Source organism: Marmota marmota, unplaced genomic scaffold (genome assembly GCF_001458135.2).
Source record: "Marmota marmota marmota unplaced genomic scaffold, marMar, whole genome shotgun sequence".
Taxonomy (NCBI): Eukaryota; Metazoa; Chordata; class Mammalia; order Rodentia; family Sciuridae; genus Marmota; species Marmota marmota.
The window spans coordinates 35,091,455-35,112,524 of record NW_025999949.1 but is presented as its reverse complement, the minus strand read 5'-3'; the positions used below and the strand labels follow the sequence as shown (position 1 = coordinate 35,112,524).

The following is a 21,070-nucleotide window of genomic DNA, read 5'->3' as shown; positions in this document are numbered from 1 at the left end:
CGTGTCGGTCGGGTGGAGCTAGAAACAGAAACAGATTGGCCGAGTCGAAGTGTGAGTTCTCTTTAACTGTGATATAAACCCAGATTGTGGCTTTTGTCTTCTTTCAGATGGTACAATCACCAGCTGTCCTGTAGAAGAGCAGGGTGTGCTTCCATGCAAGCATGCTGTTTCCATCTTGCCCTGGCTGGCTGGGGCTCCTGGGCAGCTCCCCAGGGACTGGTGGTACCAGGGGAATTCTCTAGGACAGAGCTGTTTGGCCGCAGGGTGGCGTGATGATGGTGCTCCACTGTGGTGCTAGGCACCTACCCCTTAGCCTGCCTCTATACCTTCTGCCTCCTAGCACCTGTGTGACCTGGTAAGGGTTTCACCTGTAACCCCCACCTTGTCGTTCATGAGAGGCACAGTGGGGAGACAGGCCCACCTCGGGGCCTGAAGTGAGGCAGTGACTTTGCACACATTTCAGCTTCTTTAACTTTAGGAAATGTCAGGAGGATGACATGTCAAGGGTATTTTGACCTTCCTTCCAGCGGCCACTTGGTTTGTCCCTGTCATTTTTTCTAGTAATAGATAGAATATGCCTACTTATAAAGTATAGGAACACATCAAAGAGCCAGGAGACCAACCAAGACTTGGTGGCCCAGGAATAGTCACTGATAGCATTTTGTTTTTTAATCTGCCTGTAAATTTCCTCATTCCTTCAACAAGACTATGGGTGTCAATATAGGACAAATGGGGTGCCCTCCACCATCTTGGAACCTGCCCACTTGCTAGTGTGTGGACCTTTTCATGTGATAAACGCAGCTGCACAGTGTGACTTAACTGATGGATGTGTTCCTTTGCACTCAGTGTCAGCTGCAGTGGGTTGGGAACAGCGCTCTGGGTATCAGTGCCCGAGCCTTGCTTAGGACAGTGGCTGGAGGAAGTTTCTGGATGAGAGGCAGTGAGTCAGACCCTGCACTGCATCCAGTGCTAGTGAGGCGGGGTCCTTCCCTGCTTTCGCCACATGGGGAGGCAAAAATTTGCAGTTTTCATTTGTATTTCTTTGATTAAAGGCTAAATATATTTTATGTTTGTTGGCCCCTGGCGTTCGTCCTTCCTTGTCCATTTCCTGTTGGATTTTAAAATCTCCTTGTTAATTTATATAAACTGAATTTTATACTTTTAGGTTTGTGAATTTATGATACCATAAATTTTCTGGTTTTGTCTTGCAATTAGAGACATTTAAAAAAAAAATCTTGTGTAGGGCTGAGGATGCAGCTCCGTGGTAGAGGGCTTGCTTAGCACGCTGGGTTTCATCTGTCGCACTGAAGATCAAATAAAACATAAAGATCAAAATGTTAGGCGGTTGGGCTGGACATGTGATCCAGTGGTAAAGCACTTGCTTGGTATCCGTGAAGCCCTGGGTTCAGTCCCCAGCACTGCGAAAAAGACCAAGAAGAAGAAGATGGTGGTCAAGTTTGTCTTTTGTGCCCTCTGCTTTTTTTTTTTTTTTTGCTTCTGAGAAAGTGCCTCCTGCCAAAAATTATAAAAAATTACTGAATTTGGGCAGGGGTTGTGGCTCAGCTGTAGAGCACTCGCCTAGCATGTGCAAGGCCCTGGGTTTGATCCTCAGCACCACATAAAAATAAATAAAATAAAGGGATTATGTTCAACTACAACTAAAAAATAAATATTTTTTAAATTTACTGAATTTTAAAATTCTTATGTGGATGTTTTTGTTTTGCTTAAAAATACTGACCAGTCAGTTTTGTGCCCATTTGGAATCTGTTTCATGGGATGTGAGAGAGAGGCCTCACTTTCCCTCAGGTGCTCCGCAGGTAGTTCCCACACTATCTCTGCAGTGGGCCTTGGTTCCACCCACTGCCTGCTCACACCTCCCTTGGGTGTGGGGGACGTGCAGGGTGTGGCCAGTGCAGATGCTGTGCCAAGCTGGCCTCTGCCTGGACTGTTGCTGTGCAGTGTGCCGCTCTGGCTCCTTGGGGTGAGCCTCATGCACTCTTTTTCCTGTGCACCTTTGATAGATGCACACACATCTGCTCCTAAGAGGGGGCAATCTGGCTTAGAGATTGGCTCCGGGACAGATGCCCTGCCTTCCCTCCTCCATACCCACTTCCACAGTGATCTGTGGGATGGCATTTGCATAGTGTTTGGCATAATGGTGGTGCTTGCTACTTAAATTCTTAGGCAAAATTAAAATTAGAAGGGAAAATAAGTAGGGCCAGGCATGGTAGCACTCACCTGTAATCCCAGCAGCTTCAGAGGCTGAAACAGGAGGATCACAAGTTCGAAGCCAGCCTCAGCAAAAGTGAGGTGCTAAGCAACTCAGTGAAACCCTGTCTCTAAATACAATACAAAATATGGCTGGGGATGTGGCTCAGTGGTCGAGTGCCCAAGTTCAATCCCCAGTACCCCACCTCCAAAAATGGGGGAAATGGTAGGTATTGACAAATGTTCTTAGTGTCTAGGGTGAGTACATTACAGTAAAAGAGCATACAATAGTCCTTGCCTTGCCATCTGCTGCCACATGCTGGTGTCCTTTTATGGGACACAGGGTTGGCTTTGGGGACCATCTCTCAAAGAAGGATGGTTGGAGTTTGAGGTTGAATCACGGAAGCCCATGCTTTGCAGTGAGAGTGCAGCAAGCCCTGCGCACCAGGTAACTGGGAGTGTTTACAGTTCATCTGAAACTCAGTGTCATGTGCTTCTCTTTTGCATGCCATAGTGCTCACTAAAATAAGGTCAGAGTATTTTTAGAAGAATACTCATGAAACCAAAAGAGCCGAGTGAGTAATGGTAGTAGACTTGCAGTGCGTTGGGGAGTTCTCCACTTGTGCCGGCCTCACCTGCCGAACTGCATCAGGATCTGCTCTCGCGCTGTCTTCCCCGGGGTGCGCTCTCCGCCATGCTTGCCGGCTCCTGCATGTCCCTTTGGACCAGTGACTCCCCATTCGGGTGGTCTACCAGGGCCGCTCTCTGGTGCTCCCCCAGGCTGTGATGGATTAGAGATGCTCAGGGGGGTTTTCAGAGGGATAACAAAAGGAACTGTGTACTGCCTGCCTGCCGATACAGCATTTCCAGAGAGCAGTCCTCTGGCCTTCCTGCACATCCCCCAGTCCTGGCTGGGCCTGCTCGGGGCTTCCTGCGCGCCCTTCACTCCTCACCACCTCATTCCTGAGCCGGCAGCGCTGGCCTAGACTCCCTAGGGGTCAGGAGAACTGGAAGTGAAGTTCCTTCTTGTGGCAGATGGATGTGTCTTGTGCCCCCATGCCTGCAGGAGAGGGGGAAGGAGTCCTTTATTCAGCTGTAACCCATGAGGTCCTGAGGGCCACATTAGGGGTCTGTTCCTAGGAACAGGGGGCCATTGGCTGATGGACACTTATGGTTAGCTATACGTCCTGGGTCTCACGGGAGAGCACTAGTTAAATGGCTCCTGTGCTCTGGTGTCTGTTCCCAGAAGCCATTAGGATCTGTCCTTTTCCTGAGCAGTGCAGGCTGGTAGCAGTCCCTGGATCATACTCCCTGAACCTGTGACTCTGGGCCAATTACCATCGCATTTACATACCCTGGTGGTGCCAGCCACACCTGAGGACAGGTATTCCTCCTTTCAAAGGGAACTGATAACATGATTTCTACCAAGTATTGATTGGTGCACACTTCGCCTGCATGGACTGGCGTCAGGAGCTGCCTCCCACTCGGTGGCTGTGAATGGTGGCTAGAAAGGCTGGGGCCATCACCCCGTTCCACCCTGGAGTGTTTGTGTGCCTGTCTTAATCCTGTTTTGGGCAGGGTTCTCCAGGTCTGGGAGCTGGGGCCTCCAAAGGGCAAGGGCTCCTTCCCCCCCCCCCCACTCTGGCCACATTTTACTTCTCCTATGGCCTTGAACACCTGGAAAACTTAGGCTCTCATTTTGGATGGAGTCTGCCGAGATTTGGGAGTTGGAACTGGGACGGGAGCTGCCTGGCTGCGGATGCAGCTCCTGTCCCCAGCTCTGCTTGGCTGTGAGGTTCCAGTGGGACAGGAGAGCACTGACCACTCTGAAACACGTGTCCGTGGGATGCAGGCCGAGTTTAATTGTGTTTCCTCTCTGCGGTTGGCGGGGCGGTGCTCCAGGTTGTGCTCTGCACTTTTGTGGTTGTGCAGTAGGGCTTATTCTCCAGCCCACTGGGCCAGGTTCCCAGCTGCATCTTTTTTTTTTTTTTTTTTTTGAGACAGGGTCTCTAATTTGCTGAGGCTGGCCTTGAACTTGCCATCCTCCTGCCTCAGCCTCCCAAGTAGCTGGGAGTACAGGCTTGGCTACCACACCTGGCTCCGATTACATTCTCAGCACCTATTTTTAATGCCCTATTGGTTTCTCCACAGGGATGCTGTGGTTGTGTTGAATGCAGTCCAGTTCATTTGGTGACCAAGAGTGGGGCTTGCCATTTAGGCAGCAGATGACTTCCAGCCACATGTCCTCTGCCTCCCAGGAGGACACGTGTTTGGTGGTTCTCCTCTCCAATCAGTGTTCCCGTGAGCCATCAGGATCCTTCCTTGTCTGGAGCCAGTGATAGGTGGCAGTTCTCTTGGCCACTGCCTGGCCAGCGGACCCTGATGAGGCTGTCAACCCTGCAGCCTGTGACTCCCCCTGCAGGTATTACCAGAGGCATAAAAAAGATGGTGTCTACGCCGGCTTGGCCCAGGTTGTAGCACAGAAGTGCTCCTCAATCCTGAGCCGTTTTTGCCACTTTATGTGCCCTTCACACTTCCTAGAGGGCACCGGTGTGACAACAAGAGTTCTCGAGGGAGATCAGGGAGGTGTGGCTTGGAATAGTGATGCTCACCCTGAGGCCTCAGGTGAGTAGCTGGAACCCGGCAGTGTTCCCGCCGCCTCCTGGGGGTTGCTGGGCCTGCCCCCTGGAGAGCTGCGAGCTCCATGCCATCCTTGGTTCGGACAGCAGCATGGCACGTTGTGGGAGACCTGGGCCCTTGGGTTCTTGAGCTTGTGGTTTATTGGGTGACTTGTGCGGTTTAGTTTTCATGAGTGACCCGAGAGTGAACATGGTGCGGATCTTTCTGTTTTTCGAAGGCCCCGTAACTCATACTAAGATGTCGTGCTGCAGGCAGGGTGTGATGGGAAGCTGCAGCCAGTGGCCAGCCCTTCTGGGAAGTCTGGGTGCTGCCTCTTGGCAGTTCCCTTTTCATTTCCCCTTCCTTAGATGGAGCAAGGCCCCAGACTGTCTCCTTGGCTTTGTGTGTCCAGCAGCTTGGAAGAGGAGTGAGTGATTCTCTCCCGCTTTGGCTTCTAAGGTGACTTCCAGCTCAGTTCTGAGGTTTGTCAGGCGTTGGCTGCGGTCAAGGGCATGGTCCTGGGCCCTGTGCTGGTGCTCATTACACGGTTGGCGTACAGTGAAAGCCTGGCCACTTGGAATGGGATGAGATTGGGGTGGGGGGGTTGGGATGAGGTTATTTGCCCTGTAGGTTTGAGACCCATATGCCCAACCTGATGGGTTGAGCAGCTGTTTTTTGAAGTGCTTATGTTTAAGTCTATAGAAAATACCAGAAATTCCATCTCTGGCAGTCGCACTCTTCTGCTTGCATGCCCTCCAGAGTGCCTTCAACGCTAGACCCTCTTACTTGCCAGTGGCTGCTTGTTTCTCTGGGCAGGGGTGCCAGCAGAGCGTGAGTGTCAGGTCCCCCGGCCACCTGCTTGCTAGCTCTCCAGGCACATGTTAGTGGGGTGCCGCAACTGGAGGCACAGCATTGACGCATGGGTGTAAGGCCTGGTCAGGATGGCTGCTTTCTGATTTCCAGTTCTGAGCCCCACCCACACCCAGGCAGCCTGTGTGGTGAGACAGACTCCGAGAGCATGGTTGTCATGGTAGCTGGTACATCGTGAGCTCAGTGCACATCAGTGCAGCCATGGAGACAGCAGAGCCCCCACTGGACCTGCAGTGCATGAGCCTATCCTGGGAGCTGCTTCTCCTCAGAACCCTGGCAGGTGACATGCCTGGGGGCTGTGGCAGAGGAGCAGCAGGCCCTGCCCATCCTGCCCCAGCGGTGACCAGGGCAGGCTTGGGTGATGTTCTCAAGCTGAGGCACCTTCTTTTTAGAGAGGAGGCTACCGGGCCCCGAGGAGAGGTAGTTCTCAAAGGTTAGGTCAGTCTGGTGACGCTAATGAGGATTCCTTTCCAAAAATGGTTTTCAAGGACAAAACAAAATAGGATGGCAGACGAAGCCAGTTGTACTAAGGCATGGTCATCAAGACACCAAGCCAAATGTGACAAAGTTTCAGATGAGTTCTTCATCACATTTGATTACAAGGACACACAGTGGGTGATTTGAAGTGCACTCTGTGGCTTTGATAATGACTGTTGTGTGACATGGGGTCAGCTGTGCTTTCTGAGTTGCAAGTACTCCTGGCCTTGCAGTGACTAACTGCACACATTCCTAGTGGAAGGCAGAACAGCTAAAATATTCCTCATCTAAGTTTGCAGCTCCAAGTTCCAGGGGTGAAAATTCCAGCCCTTGGGTGCATGGCGACTTGCCACCAGGGTACGTGGTCAGGGCGAGTGACGAGATGATGATGGCCTGAGAAGCTTTCCTGGTGAGGACTCTGGTGCCAGGGACTTGCCTGCCAATTTTATGTGTAGGTTTTGTCCCAAGGGAAAGATGGCCAGGGAGTCCATGGTTTCTCAAGATGCACAGAATGTCAAAACCACAATAGCCACTAAAACCCCTCAGAATCGGGGTGTGGCCAGCAGCACAGGAGCATTGATTGGTGCTGGGGTTGAGACAGGCATAGGGGAAGCAGGGAGCCAGGGTCCCATTGCTGTTGGGCTCAGCTTTGCACTGCGTCCCTGGGCTGGGGAGCACCAGCAGTGTGTGCAAGGGTTCTTCTGGGATGGGATGGGGCTCCAAGCCTGGGTTGGTGCCTGTGCCAGGGCCAGACTCACGGGGCAATTCATCAGTGATAGCCTGGAGGCCCAGAAGCCGTAGGCCAGAGGCCGGAGTCTGGCCAGGAGGGGTGGGGGTGTGTTGGGGTGGTTGGGTTTGCTTGCATTGCCAGGTGGAAGGGCAGGTGGCTCAGTGTAGCAAGAGGGTCTCCGCTGACCACCCTGGTTCTTTCAGGATGAAGAAGTTGCCACAAGGGGCCGCAGCAGAATATTTACATTACTTAATGTGAAAAGTTGGCATCAGCAGCTAAAGCTGCCTTATCCCAAGCTAGCACACACATGCTTAATTTCATGTGCATCTAGAACAAGACCTGACCTGCAGGGCTGCCCCTGGGGTGGTAGCATTCTAGCTGTATTACTTGCCTTCTCTACTTTCTGTAGTAAGTTCTGATCATCAGGGTCAAAGAAACGACAATACATGACCGCAAGTACCTGGTCATGTGTCCCGCAGTGGGTGGGAACAAGTTCCCTGACCTCCATGGCGTGCGCCCTGGGTGCTGGCTGGGATGATGCTCCCTGACTGTGCTGAGATCCTGGGCTGGTGAGGAGCAGTGTGCCAGGGTGTGCCCCCACCCCTCCCCCACACAGAGCCTGGTGCCGCTGGTGTGTACCTAAGGAGAAGACACACAGCACAGATCTGGAAGGCTGCTCAGCCTCTTTCCCTGGGAAGGGTTCGTAGCCAGGCATGAGTTTGCCTTCCGCAGCAGGGGCACTAGAGTAGGGACAGGTGACCATTGAGTATGCACTAGGCAGGTGAGCTGGGCACCTCTATGCCTCCTCGCTCCCTGGGCAGTGAGCTCGCCCCTCATTCCAGTGCTGGTTGGCCTATAAATGAGCTCAGAACATTGAACCCGGCTCACCAACTCCAGTTGTGCCCATGTGTTTCAAACCAGGATCCCTTTGGGATTAGGTCATCAGAGTAGTCAGAAAACCCAGCTGTGCTTAAAACCACTAAGATCTCCTAGGTAGGCCCAGCCCTGGCCATGCTGAACCTCCCTGCAGCATGCCCGAGGGGTGATGGTGGGGGCATGTGCCCACCTGGTCATTCTGCTGGTGCTCGCCAGCCGTGAAGCTGTGGGCTCTGGCTCTTTTAGTTGAATCTTTGACCAGGCCCCTGAGGACAGACCTGGGCCTTCCTAGGGTGGCTGAAAGCACAAGCAGACATCTGGCCGTTGCTCCCAAGGACACTCCATGGACCTGATAGCTGTCCAGGTTCCTGTGCAGTTTCCTCATGCTACACTGGCATGGAAGTGCATGCCCCCAGTCGTCCTGAACATGAGTGACCGCAGAACTCTGTCCCCCGCAGTGCTCTCAGCAGTGTCTCTGTGAGCGAGTTTTCATCATCAGGACTGTCCCCTTGGCCACCCAGTAGGCGCTCTCCCTCTGCCTGCAGGCTTCCCCTTGTCCTCCGCCCTTCCTTGGAGGTAGGGCTAGGGATGAGCACGTTCAGCTGTTCCCGGAGGTGGCTCTTGGGCAGGTGTCACAGCCCATTCTGTGACCCTCCTCTGAGAAGCTGATGCACACTCCCTGGACATTCTGGGGGGGCCTCATTCACAGGCATGCCTCTCTGCGCCTGTCATCCACACTGAGACTTGGTGGTGACCCAACTGCTCATACAGGAAGTCAGTTACTTGCTGCTTCTCTCTAAAATGGGATCTTATCACCGCTGTGCTGAGTGACATGCAAGTCAGCAGACACTTGCACCCACTGTCCCCGACACTGCTGGATTCTGGGCCTCAGGACTCTCGCTGCTAGCGGTGCTCAGCAAGGAGTGCCTAGCCAAGGGGTATGTCATTATGTACAGAGCAATGGCCCTGCTCCTTCCTGGAGCCGCAAGGTGCCTTCCCACTGTTAGGGTCCAGGGAACCCTAGATGAAAAAGAGGGATTTTCCTTCTCTTCACACAGGCTCCAGAAACAAGTGGAAATCATTTAAAACAAGCCCAAGGGATCCATCCCAGATGAGAAGCACTGGTGTGCTGCCTGTGGTCTGGAGGAAATGCCTGCGGGGGAGCTGGGGTGTCTAGGACCCTGGGGAAGAGGCGCAGTCACTGGGGCGGGGTGGGGTCTTGGGCCCTGTGGAGCAGGCAGCAGGAGCCGTGTGCTTTCTCCTCTCTGGTGCCTTCTGCCTACGCTTGAGACTCCCTGTGAGTGATAAAAATAGCCCAGGCACTCCCAGGGCTTGAGGCCTGTGTAGGGTTCCTGTTATTCAGGGAATTTCCTTCCCCAGGGAGGAGGTGTGGGTCCACTCCCTCTGCTTGGAAGACATTCATGACTTTAACTTGGGGATTTCTGTTCCATGTGCCTTCTAGCGAAGTCCTCAGTATTTTCATTGTCCCCAGCAGCAAGGAAGAACTGTCGTGGGAAGGTGTTCATTTTATAAATATATTGCCTTTTTATTTTCCCATGGCTTTTATTCATTTGGGTTAGTAACATAGGCTGGTGGTTAGTAACCTAGGCTTGTTTCCCACAGAAAATATGAAAGGAATGGGGCCTCAGGGGATGCTCCTTAGGAGCAGCAGGGTTGACTCCAGAAAGGACCTGGCCCAAATCTGTGCTGCTGGTCAGTTTTAAGTACCAGTCCATCAGCTGCACTGGCTGGCCAGGGGGAGCCTGGCTGGCGCTGTCCCTGCTCCACCATGAGGATGTGCTCCCTCCATCAATGCCTCGGACCCCTCCTCTGTGCTGGAGAGGCTCAGTCAGGAACGCCCATGAGCACCCTGTAAACCATACCTGCCAGCAAGGACTGTTCATTCTTTTCCACCAAGAGAGTGTTCTGGCCCTGAAATGGACTGCAGGGCAGAATTGGTGTCTCTGTGTCTGAATGTTTCCTGGGCACTAACGTAACTTTGCTTCTACTTTTGGGTTGGACGGATGGAGACCTGAGCACTAGAGCATTTGTCTGTTGGTATCCTCTTTGTTCAGCCCCCCTTGGTCCTCAAGGGAACAGGTTTGCAGAGCTGATGTGGACAGTGATGTCCATTCCTTGACACAGAGTCTACGGTGGAAAGTATCACTGGCAAAAGAGAAAAGATCGGGCTGGGGGCTGTAGTTCAGAGCACTTCCCCAGCATGTGAGGCCCTGGTTTCTGTCCCCAGTACTGCCCCAAAAAAGGGAAAAGCTTCCTCCAATTGGGGTGACTTACACTCAGAAACAACAGGAAGCTGCTTGAGAACAGTTGTTCCTGGGCCCCCAACAGGGAAGGGGCACAGTCAGTGTGCTGCTGGGCGCCGTGAGTGTTCTGCCTCTGCACAAGTGTCTCCTCCCCTGAAGTCGGTACCTATGGAAACAGCTCAGTGACCTTAGTAACCCCTGAGCATATAAGTTTGTCCATAGAAAGCAAAACACAAACAGTTCAAGAACTGAGTTTTCCTAGGTCAGAAGTACAGTAAGAACAGATCACTCTTGCTCTTCTTAATAAATTACTTGTTTCAGGTGAATATCAGTAAATACTGAAATATACTGAATTCTTTTCAAATGGAAAGAGTTTGGTTTTTGAGACAGACATTTAATTGGAAGTAAGAGAAGTCCTTGTTGAACAAGTGCTTGTGTTTTCCTAGATCCACAGGTTGAGCTTTACCAATATGGAGTGCCTGAAATTTTGACATGACGTTTCTTTCCACTGCCCGTGTACCGGTGTTTCTGAGTGAATTACTGTTTTGAATAGCAATGAAAGAGGGGGCTCCACCTTGACATTTGGACCCCTTTATCACAGTTGAGCCTTGCCCTTTGGCCTCATCTGCCTTGCCAGTGCTTGATGCTGCCTGTCTTTCCAGTGCCCCAGGTGTGACAAACCATTGGTGATTGATGTCCTTTAGGTCTGTGATCAGGTTGACACCAAGACACCTCCTCTGTGGAAATGCAGTTTTGGTCTGTTGCAGACGAGGGCATGGAGCTGTGCTTTCCAGGGCTGCAGAGAATGCCTGGAGTAGCTTGCACGGCTCTCAGGCACCAGGGAGTGGATGCACACAGCAAGTGCTGCTCAGGCCCTGTGGCAGACGTGTGCATGAACTTCTGTGTTAGGAAAGCTGGCCTTGGACTTGGAATGGCATGCACATCTTCCTTTGGGACTTCGGTCATGACAGAGGATGTTTTCTGGGTGACTCTGGGGACTTTCCTGTACCTCCTAAAATAGTCATTCAGGGGTTGATCAAATGGTTCTAGGCTCCTGTTGTGTGCCTTCCAAGACCCTGGGGGCAACAGACAATAAACAAGATGACAGCATGGCCTAGAGTGGGAAAGGAGTAGCATTAGGTGGAGATGGGGGAGGGTGCGGTCCTGGCTAATGATGCCTGAGCAGGGCCTCAAAGGGAACACTGCATCAGGACCCCAGGCAGAGCCAAGGCGCAGTGTCTGAAGCAGGAAAGGCCGGCTCTCTTGGCTGGAGGTGGTTAGAGTGCAGAACTAAATCTGGGGCCAGACGGCAAGGACTGGCAAGTGCTTGAATGTGTGGCCTGGGTGTGGGAGCCATAGAAGCATTTGAACCAGAAGTGATCAGAAACTCTGGCTACAGCTGGGCAAATGGATGCAGGGGAGACCAAGACCACCACCACCTGCCGTGAGGCCTGTGTGTGGAGCCCTGCAGGACAACGTGCAGCCCCAGGCTGGGTAGGGTGAGGGCTGGGCAGTAGAGGAGGCTGCAGGTGAGCAGAGGCGTGCTGTGCAGTTCACTACACTGTGTGGGAGGCCCCTGGCTGCCCCTGGAAGCAGGGTGCTGGGGAGAGAAGGGTGACTACAGTCTGAGCTGCAGTGAGCCTCCAGGGAAGGGCCTAGTAGAGCAGATCCATTTTGAAGATCTGGGCAGAAAATTTGGAAAAGAATGGCATGGTACAGTGTTACTTGCCACCACGCCATTAGAAGAGGGAGGCACTGCAGACAGTCCCTTGAGCCTGGCAGTGGGGGTCCCTGGGATGAGGAGAGTCTGCACAGGGACAAGGGCCAGGCCATAGTACATCCAGCTGGGTGGTGAGGCTCAGATTTCCTCCAGGAATGCGAGAGCCCAAGAGGAGAAGTGGCTGAGAAGGCACAGGAAGTCCTGAGGGCTGTGAAGGCAGGGTATGCCCCCACCCTGGGGCAAGTCTGCTGCCCTTGATGACAGGGATTCTTCCCACTGTTTTCCAGTGCTTGTGCCTCCTGGGCCCCCCGCACCACCCATCCAAGGATATGCCTTCAAGCCTCCACCTCGACCTGACTTTGGGACCTCGGGAAGAACAATCAAACTACAGGCCAACTTCTTTGAAATGGACATCCCCAAAATCGACATCTATCACTACGAATTGGATATCAAGCCAGAGAAATGTCCAAGGAGAGTTAACAGGTATTCCACTCCATCCTTCACTTCTTTCACTGATTTATGGGGCGGGGTCTGTGCAGACAAACTCTGTGTTTTAAACTAACCAACTCTCATTCTCAGCGTGGCCTTCTGACTTTTTTTTCTTAAAGTTTCTGTTGTGTTTGTTTTTGAAAAATATTTTATTATCGAGACAGTTGCAGTGAAATACACTGTAAATGTAGAGCTCTGTGAGTCAGTCACAGGTTCTGATTTCTGTCACGATAGATTATTTTTCTCTTCATAGAGACTTGAGTGACACAGCAATGGGATAGTGTCCTCGGGTCCTAACTTCTTTTTTTTCCAGGATTAGTTTTGGAGATTCGCCAACTGTATCATTTTATGTACTGTAACTTATTCTTATTGCTAAGAAATACTTAAAAAAGAAAAACTTCATTGTGTACTCAAAACACCATCCTTTTAGACACTTGGGCAGGCTAAGCTTTGGCCAGTATATAGAAAGTGGCTAACAACATTTGCTCAAGTCTTTTTTTTTTTTGTGTGGGGGGGTGCACATATGTTTTCATTTGTCTTAGATAAATACCGGGGAGAGGAATGGCCAGGTGCAAAAAAGCAGGTGTAGGTTTCGCTGTCTACGAACACCCCCACCCCCAGGATTGTCCCCAGTGATTGCAGCACTTTGCTTCCACCAGCAGTGTGAGAGGATCCGATTTGCTCCATGCCCTTGTGAGCTCCTAGTGGGGCCAGTCTTCTGGGGGAGTGTGGCAGCTTCTCCTGGTGGTTTTAATTTTCATTTCCCTGATACTGGTGGGCAGAGCACTTTTTCATGTGCTTACATTCATATGTTCATGTATTAAATATTGATCAAATATTGTTTCTAGTAAGGTGTCTGTTGAAGTCTTTTTTCTATTTTTATTGGATTATCTTTTTATTAATTTGTAGATTTTGGTAGATTCTAGATGCAAGTCTCTGAAGGGGAATGGGTTGGTGGTTCAGGTGTGGGTCTGCGTGTGGGCTGCTTCTCTTGTCCTGTAGGCCACACTCATCGTCTTGTTCCCTGAGGTTTCATGACAGGCTTGGCTCAGAGAGACCAAGACCTCCTGTTCTTCACAGTTGCTCTGCCGTGCCTGGTCCTTTGCTTTTCCAGATAGAATCTACTAAAAGCCCTTTGGAGTTTTTAAACTCTGATTGCTTTGACTCTAAAAAACACATGATGTGTTTTTTCTGTTGTGAATAGTATCTTAAAATCTCTTTTTCTAGGAGTGGAAGAGTGACTTCTAATGAGTCTGGAGTTTGTTTGTGGGGGTGGTGAAAATACTTTAAACCTAGATTGTGGTGATGGTCAAAAACTCAGGAGGATATGCTAAATCATTGAATTATGTGTGTTTCTCCCTGCCATCCTTCCTCCTTCCCTCCCTCTCTCCCATTTACTGGGGATTGAATCCAGGGACACTGTACCGCTGAGCCACATACCCAGCAATTTTGATTTTGACACAAGGACTCCCTAAGTTGTTAAGCCTGGTCTTGAGCTTGTGATCCTCCTGCCTCAGCCTCCCAAGTTGCTGGGATTACCAGTGTGTGCCACAGCACCTGCCTAATTGTACACTTAATGGTGAATTTTATACTTATCTGAAAGTATCCCAATAGAAATGTTAAAAACATTTTCATTATTTTTTTATTAATGAAGATGGTTTTCCTTCTTCCCAGTTTGTAATGTGTTTTATTTCTCTTGCCTTCGTGTGAGTGGGACACCTGTGGAGTGTCGAGCATGGTGGTAGAAGTGTGGGCATCTGTCTATTCTGGTCTGAAAGATGTGGTCCTAACTGTCGGGTCTTCCTCCAGACCCTCAGAACCTTGTCAGGCTGAGGGTTTATCAGCCTAGTTTGCTGAAAATTGTTCTCAGTGGTGACTTGGATTCGCGTTTTCTGCGTCTATTGAGATCATCATGCCTTTCTTTCTTTATTATTTCTGTGTAGTGCTGGATTGAATTTGTTAGTGTTTTGGTGCGAATTTTTATGTCTCTGTATCTGGAGGGGCATTGGTGTGTGATCTTCTTGTCAGGTTTTGTTTTGTTTTGTTTTGTTTTTTAAAGAGAGAGAGAGAGAGAGAGAGAGAGAGAGAGAGAATTTTAATATTTATTATTTTTTAGTTTTCAGCGGACACAACATCTTTGTTTGTACGTGGTGCTGAGGATCGAACCCGGGCCACACGCATGCCAGGCGAGCGCGCTACCGCTTGAGCCACATCCCCAGCCCCTTCTTGTCAGGTTTTGTTCTGTGTTTTCCGGTGCTATCAGGCATGGAAGGCAAGCACTCTTCCACTGTCCCCAGCCCTCTTGTCATGTGCTGATATGAGGGTTATGAGGCATAACTGAGAGCACTGTAAGGCATTCCCGTTATACTGACAGAGTTTTCTTTGTAGGGAATGTTTTTTTTTGCCATTAAATTGCTTTATTGGATACCTCCTCCTAGAATTGTGGACATTTGGCTTTTTTGTGTTTTTGTTTTGGGTCAGTTTGGGTTTGCCTTCAGGACTCTTTCAATTGCATTGTGTTGTTGAGTCATTGGCAGAGAGCTGCTGGGGTCTTCTCTCAACGTCCTGGGCCTGAAGTGAAAGCCCATTTCAGTCCTGATAGTCGAGCTCCTGCTTCATCAGTCAGAGCCTCGTTGAGGGTTGACAATCCGTTCGTCTCTTCCCAGGATCAACTTTTTACTTTGTTGATTTTTTTTCTCTTGTTTTTCTGCTCTGATCTCTATTATTTCGTTCCTTCTACTCACTCTAGGTTCAGATCTTCAATTTTAAATATTTAAGGCAATGAGTTTCCTTCTGAACTTGATTTTAGCTGTAATCAGTAAATTTTGATATACCACATTTTAATTTTCATTAAATAGTTTTGCATTTTCCTTGTGATTTCTTGAACCTGTGGGTTTGTAGAAGTGTGCTGTTACATTTCTATTTGGAGGATTTTTAAAATTTTTTTTTAGTTGGACACGATATCTTCGTTTTATTTATTTATTTTTTTTCATGTAGTGCTGAGGATTGAACCCAGGGCCTCACACATGGGAGGCACGTGCTCAACCACTGAGCTTCAGCCCCAGCCCTATCTGGGGGATTTGTAAATATATTGTTGACGTTGATTTATGATTTACTTCCTCTGTGGTCAGAGCACTTGAGTCTTTTGGAACTCTGGGGCTGGTGTTGGGGTTAAGCATGGGTTAATCTTCATAGATGCCCCACAGGTGTGTGTTCTGGAGTTACTGAGCCATTCTCCGAGGGTGAGTTGGTTGTTGTTGTTGTTGTTGGTTTTACAACATGGATTTAACTCTGGCCTAGCATTTTCTGTTTGTACTTTCTGTAGTTTAAAATGCTGTGAGTGATGCACACCTGTCCTTGCTGTGTCTTAATGTTAAAGTGGCCCTTTTATCATTGGGAAGTATCCCTCCTTGACCCTTCTTACTAAGGAATGATTCCTTTGCCTATCACCTCAGCCGCGTGAGCAGCCTTCTCCTTGTTTCATGGTCCAGTCCCACCCACCCTGTGTGTCAGGCACGTATATGTTTCTCTTTGCATTTCTAGCAGATTCCTTATAGACATTACTTTTTCCAGTCCAAAAAAAAAAAAAAGTCTGTGTGATTGCTGAGCATTGAACCACCATCAGACTGTCTCTGTCTCTTCCTTGGAGTGTTGTGTGTGTCAGTTTTATCTCATCATCAGTGGCTGGACTTGATTCCACCATCTTGCCACTTGTTTTCTATTTTGGTATCTTTTTGGGGAATGGGGATGGACGCAGGTCCTTGCACACATGCTCAGCGGGTGCTCTGTCAAGGAGTCACACCCCACCCCGTGTTAGGCGATTTGATGCTGACTCCAAGCTAGGGAGGCTGGGGCTTAAAAAAAACAAAACCAAAATCCCCTTTCCCGTTTTCATTTGGGATAATTTTTTATTGAATTTTCTTAGATCACTTTGCTCTCCTTCTGCAATATTTGATATATTATTGTAGACGTCCAGTGAACTTTTCACTAGGAATTCTACTTTTTAGGTCTAAAATTTGCATTTGACTCTTTCTCGTAGTTACATTCTCTAATGATATTTTCCCATCCCTTCACTCATTATTTCTATCTTGGTGCATGTTTATCCCAATAGCTTGTTTGTGGTAGCGTCCTTTGTCTGAGAATTAAAAGATGTGTCATCAAGGTCTGTTTCTGTTTACAGGCTTTACCTTAGATTACATGCCACCTTTACTGGCTTAAGTACATGTAAATTTTTTTAAAAAATTATCATTCAATATTCATTTTTTGCAGTGCTGGGAATGGAACCCTGGGCCTCACACATGCCAGGCAAGCGCTCTACCACTGAAATCCACCTGGCCCTGCACTGCATTTGTTAGACATGACACCGAGTCTTTTGAGGAGTCCATTGCTGTCTGTTTTGATGCCCTGTGGTTCCTCTCTTGCATGGCTCTGGATGCCACTTTGTGTCACCTTGGCCAAGCAGAACTCTGTGCTCCTAACCTAGGTGGTAGAGGGACAGCTCCAGAGCAGGGTGTGAGGACAAATGTGTGGCCTTCCCCCAGTGCCTACCTCCCTGCACACCTACAGCCCTAGCTACCCAGTTCTCAGTGCCTCTTGTCTTTCTCTTCCACTACAGCTGCTTAGTGCAATAAGTCTAAGCCATTATGTCGTGGGAGGCAGAGATCTCGTTTCGGATTGGCTGTGCAGCGTGCTGGTGCATTGTGGGTAAAGCAGTCTTTGCTGCAATGCTTGGTCCTGTTCGAAGCTTGCATATGGTTATGGGTGACTGAGAGCTCCATTCCTTTACCTGTGAAACTAGCTGATGGATTCTTTCAGTGTGCCCAGGACATGTTGAAAGTGCAAGGTCCTTTAAATGCACCCTTACTAAAAAGTATTTCTAGCTTGGGTACAGCACCTCACACCTGGAACCCCAGCACTGGGAGGCTGCAGCAGGAAGATTGCAAGTTTTAGGCTAGCGTCAACAATTTAGTGAGACCCCATCTCAAAATCAAAAAGGGCGAAGGGTACAACTCAGTGGTAGACACCCTGGGTTCAGTCCCCAGTGTGAGGGGCAGAGGTGGGGGCAGATGTGTTTCTGAGCAGAAAGTACAGGCACAACTGGCTAAATGGCTCTGGGGAAGGGGGCGCAGTATGGAGATTGAACCCAGGGGCACTTGACCATTGAGCTATACCCGTAGGTCTTGTCTATTTTGAGTTAGGTTCTTGCTAAGTTGCTGACGTTGGCCTCGAACTTGCGATCCTCCTGAGTCAGCCTCCCAAGCTGCTGGAATTACAGGTGCCTACCACCACACCCAGCTAAACCACTCTCTTTACTGAGGGTATTTCTAGATCTTTTATCCTGTCTCCCCCTTTTGACTTCTTGGTTTGCTTTTCAGTTTTCTGGGACAGGGACTTCTGAGACCTAGGATGTTGTCTCAGATCTAGAATGAGAGTAGCAAAGGCTGCTTGTTTCCTGGATTTGGTGCCATAGCCGTTAGGGTTTTGTGTCTTCAGCGCAGTGCAACGTGGCCTCCTTTCTAAAGGCAGGTGTCATGAAGGCTCCGTAGCTGGCAGGAGCAGAAGGGGTTGGTGATCACTGTAGGAATTCTCCTGGGCTGTTCTGCCACTCCTGTATGTCCATGTGCCCCGAGGTTCGGAAGTACCCTGCCCTTAGAGAGTGCCTGGGCGGCGTGTGGCCCAGGCAGCCCAGTAGGTCTTATTGCTTCATTAAAGGTAGAAGCTGTAGGATCTACATCCACTTCACTGCTGACTCTGGGGGACTACCACCCAGGCTCAGAGGCATGACTGCCCCAGGTGTACAGAAACCCGGCCACACCACGTTTGTGCCAGCACTTGGCTCTCCCTCCCTCTTGTAGCTAACCATCATCTGTGCTGCTCAGGTGGCAGGTACTATACCCCAGGACACGGCTTCTGTCCCCAGAGGGCATGAGTCTGCCTGGGGCCCAACTGTGCTCATGCCCTCCTGGCAGAGGTGGGAAGCAGAGAAGTACGCTAGCTTGACTCTGCCTTGTGCCCTGGGTGCAGCTGCCTAGTGGCCCCACCTTATCTCTGTGCCCGTCTCTCTCCTGCCACCCGGTAGTATGTGTAAAAACCATGAAGATGATTCCACCACCACATACGTGGTGTAGGATAAATGTGAAGTCCAGAGTCGCAGGTCTCGGCAGCGCCATGAGAAGACACTGCCCTCCCCTCTGTGAGGATGCTATGGGGCATGCCTGTGACCACACCTCTTGTTCACCTCTGTATCTAGCAGTGCCACACCCTTGTGACTGAGTGATACTGCAGTAGGGAACCTTGTGAGGCCAGTCCCTTGTCTCAGGGTGCATCACTCAGGCATGTGGCCTTGCTGAGCCCACAGGGAGGCTGCAGGTTGGAGAAGGCAGCACTCAAGCTGTCTTAAAACCTTAGAGTCGGGCTGGCCTTGGCCACATGTGCAGCCCAGACCCACCTCTGCTGCTACTGTGAGCCCAGCTATCGAAGTGCAAATCACTTCAGAACCTTCCGGGGGCAGGACATGCAGGAGTGGGGCAGAAATCTAGAAAGACCTCCTGTGGTCATCACTGCCAGTCTTATACTGTAGCCTGTCCCTTCCACCCTGCTGCTTTCCAGCTCTGGTTCAGGCCAGGGAAAGAAGCTGGCCGCATAGCAGTGGTGTCTGAAGCCTCTCCCGTTTGTGCTCCGGGACTGCCCACCGACCACCTGTGAGTGTGGATCGATGTCGACTTTAGAAGGCAGTGGATGTGCACAGTAAATAAGAATGCTGTGTGTCCCAGGGCCTGCAACACACACACACACACACACACACACACACACACGATGTTGACTCTTAATATTTCAATGGCCAAAAAAAAGAGAGAACACACCACTGGTTAAATGTCAGTCTGTAAGGAGGTAAAATGAATGGCAGTGTCCAGTGAATGTGAGGTGGGATTCTGGGCCACCATCAACCCAGTGAGGTGGAGCCTCTGGGTACGAGGACCTGGGGACTGCAGTAGTGTCATGGCACAGTGCAGGAAGCCAGTATTTCAAGACCACATGGCCTCATCAACTATGGTGAGAAGGACAGGTCTCTGAGATATACATTAGGAAAACAGCAAGCTTCAAACCATGTGTTGGATACCATGTATATAAAAAATAATAGTGCATTTATTTTTATGTGTCTGTGCGTTTGTGAAACAGGGTATTTGTGAGGGGTTTGGTCAGGAGGTGTCTTGGCTTTGGCACTGAGAATGCCTGGACTCCAAGCCTGTGTAATTGGGGACCCGGAAGAAGGACTATTTTGAGGCGGAGTCTTCCTCAGGGATGGCAGCGAGAACGCGGTGACGGGGAGTTGCTGGCTTTTCCCAGCGTGCAGACCCATTCTGCTTACGGAGTGGTGGCTTCCTGTGGGGTCAGGAGCAGGGACCCGGGCGAGCCCTTGCCCAGGCCACGTCATTGTGCGTTCCCTGCCGTGTTCCTCCTGTCCCCGGGTGTGAAGTGCAGGTGACGGTGTCTGCCGCCTAGCTTCTTGTGGGCTGAGCCAGTGGTTCTGCTCCAGGTCTTGGAGAGAGTGACGCCCGCAGGCTGGATCCCTGTCCTCGCTGTTGTGCCCAGGACTTCCCTGTCAGGTACCGGGGTGCACAGGGCCCCCAGAGAAGGTGGACAGGGGGCCTCTTGGTTATGGCTTTCTGAGTGAGGCCCGGCCCATCCTGCGACTGTGTTTGGGGAAGGGTTTCTCTGGGGAGCCGTGGGGTGCAGAGCAGCCCCTGGCCTTCCGTGGTCCACCTTGATGTCGAGGAAGATCTGGATCCGGGGACTCTGGGAATAGCGTCCTAACTGTTCCTCCCAGGTTTCCTGGGGACAGGGCAGGGAGGTAATGCTTCATGGGTATGGAGCTTTGGTCCAGAAAGATGAGATAAAGTCTGTGGACGAATGGTCTGGCACTTTATATCCCCCCACCCGCCCCCCACCGCACATGGGGGAGGTGGCAGAAGTGGTGAATTGATGTCACCTTTTATTTTACTATAATGTAATTTTATTCATTTAAGTTTTATATTTTAGTTTTCTTTTGATGGTTTGCAAGGGCCTCACACAGGCCAGGCAAGTGCAGAGTTAGACCCCAGCCCTTGCCATAATTTTATAAAGAAAGAAGAGCTGGGATTCCTGGCAGGTTTGCAGGGCCTCTTCAGCTGGCCAATTTCTGTTGGACTTTACCTGGGACAGTAGTGGCTTTTCTGTACAGAAACGGAGTGCTGAGGCCTGGGGGTAGGGTAGCTCGTCACGGCTGAGCAGCCTCCTGGCTCACCTAGGACATGCCTGCCCTTGTATGCCTGGTGCCTTGCCCAGTGCTGGGCTCCGACTCCTGCCCCAGACCACCCCATGGGATGAGTTCAGCTCAGGAGAGAGAGTGTTGGTGCAGTGTGGGCTCAAGTCCTTTCTTGAATACTGGGTGCCAGTTGCCCTGGTACAGTTTATTGAGAAGTGCCCTGTTCTCTGTTTTGCTGCTTCTAGATAAGCACGTTGGCCCTTAGCATGGCATGTTTCTTTGGTATGGTTTGGTCCTGAACTGCCTCATCTGCATGGAGAGGTGAGGGCCAAGGCTTGGTGTCAGTACTTCCTTAGACAGCATGTGTAAGCAGCAGGTAGCTAATGAGGTGAAACATGCCCCAGAAGCCCCCGAGATGCCAGGAATATGTGCCAAGCAAAGGCCTCCAGAAGCGGAAGCCGGAAGGTGAGGGGCTGCTGTTCTAAGCCTCCAAACCACGGGCAGCCAAGTCCTGGCCATTTGCGGTGTTCTGCACATGTGTGCTGGGTGCAGAGGGCACACAGAGAGCCCTC

General features: G+C 50.6%; 1 protein-coding gene across 2 annotated transcripts in view; it reads left to right on the top strand.

The window, feature by feature from the left end:
- The window catches only part of Ago2 (argonaute RISC catalytic component 2), a 70,263-nt gene that overhangs the window by 6,275 nt on the left and 42,918 nt on the right, over positions 1-21,070 (top strand). The window contains exon 2 of one of the 2 annotated variants that reach the window (XM_048802181.1): positions 12,052-12,247. In XM_048802181.1, the coding sequence (XP_048658138.1) occupies positions 12,171-12,247 (77 nt within the window). In that variant the 5' untranslated portion in view covers positions 12,052-12,170. Of the gene's footprint in view, positions 1-11,862; positions 12,248-21,070 lie in introns of those variants that run through there. The other variant, XM_015486517.2, reaches the window with a different exon arrangement.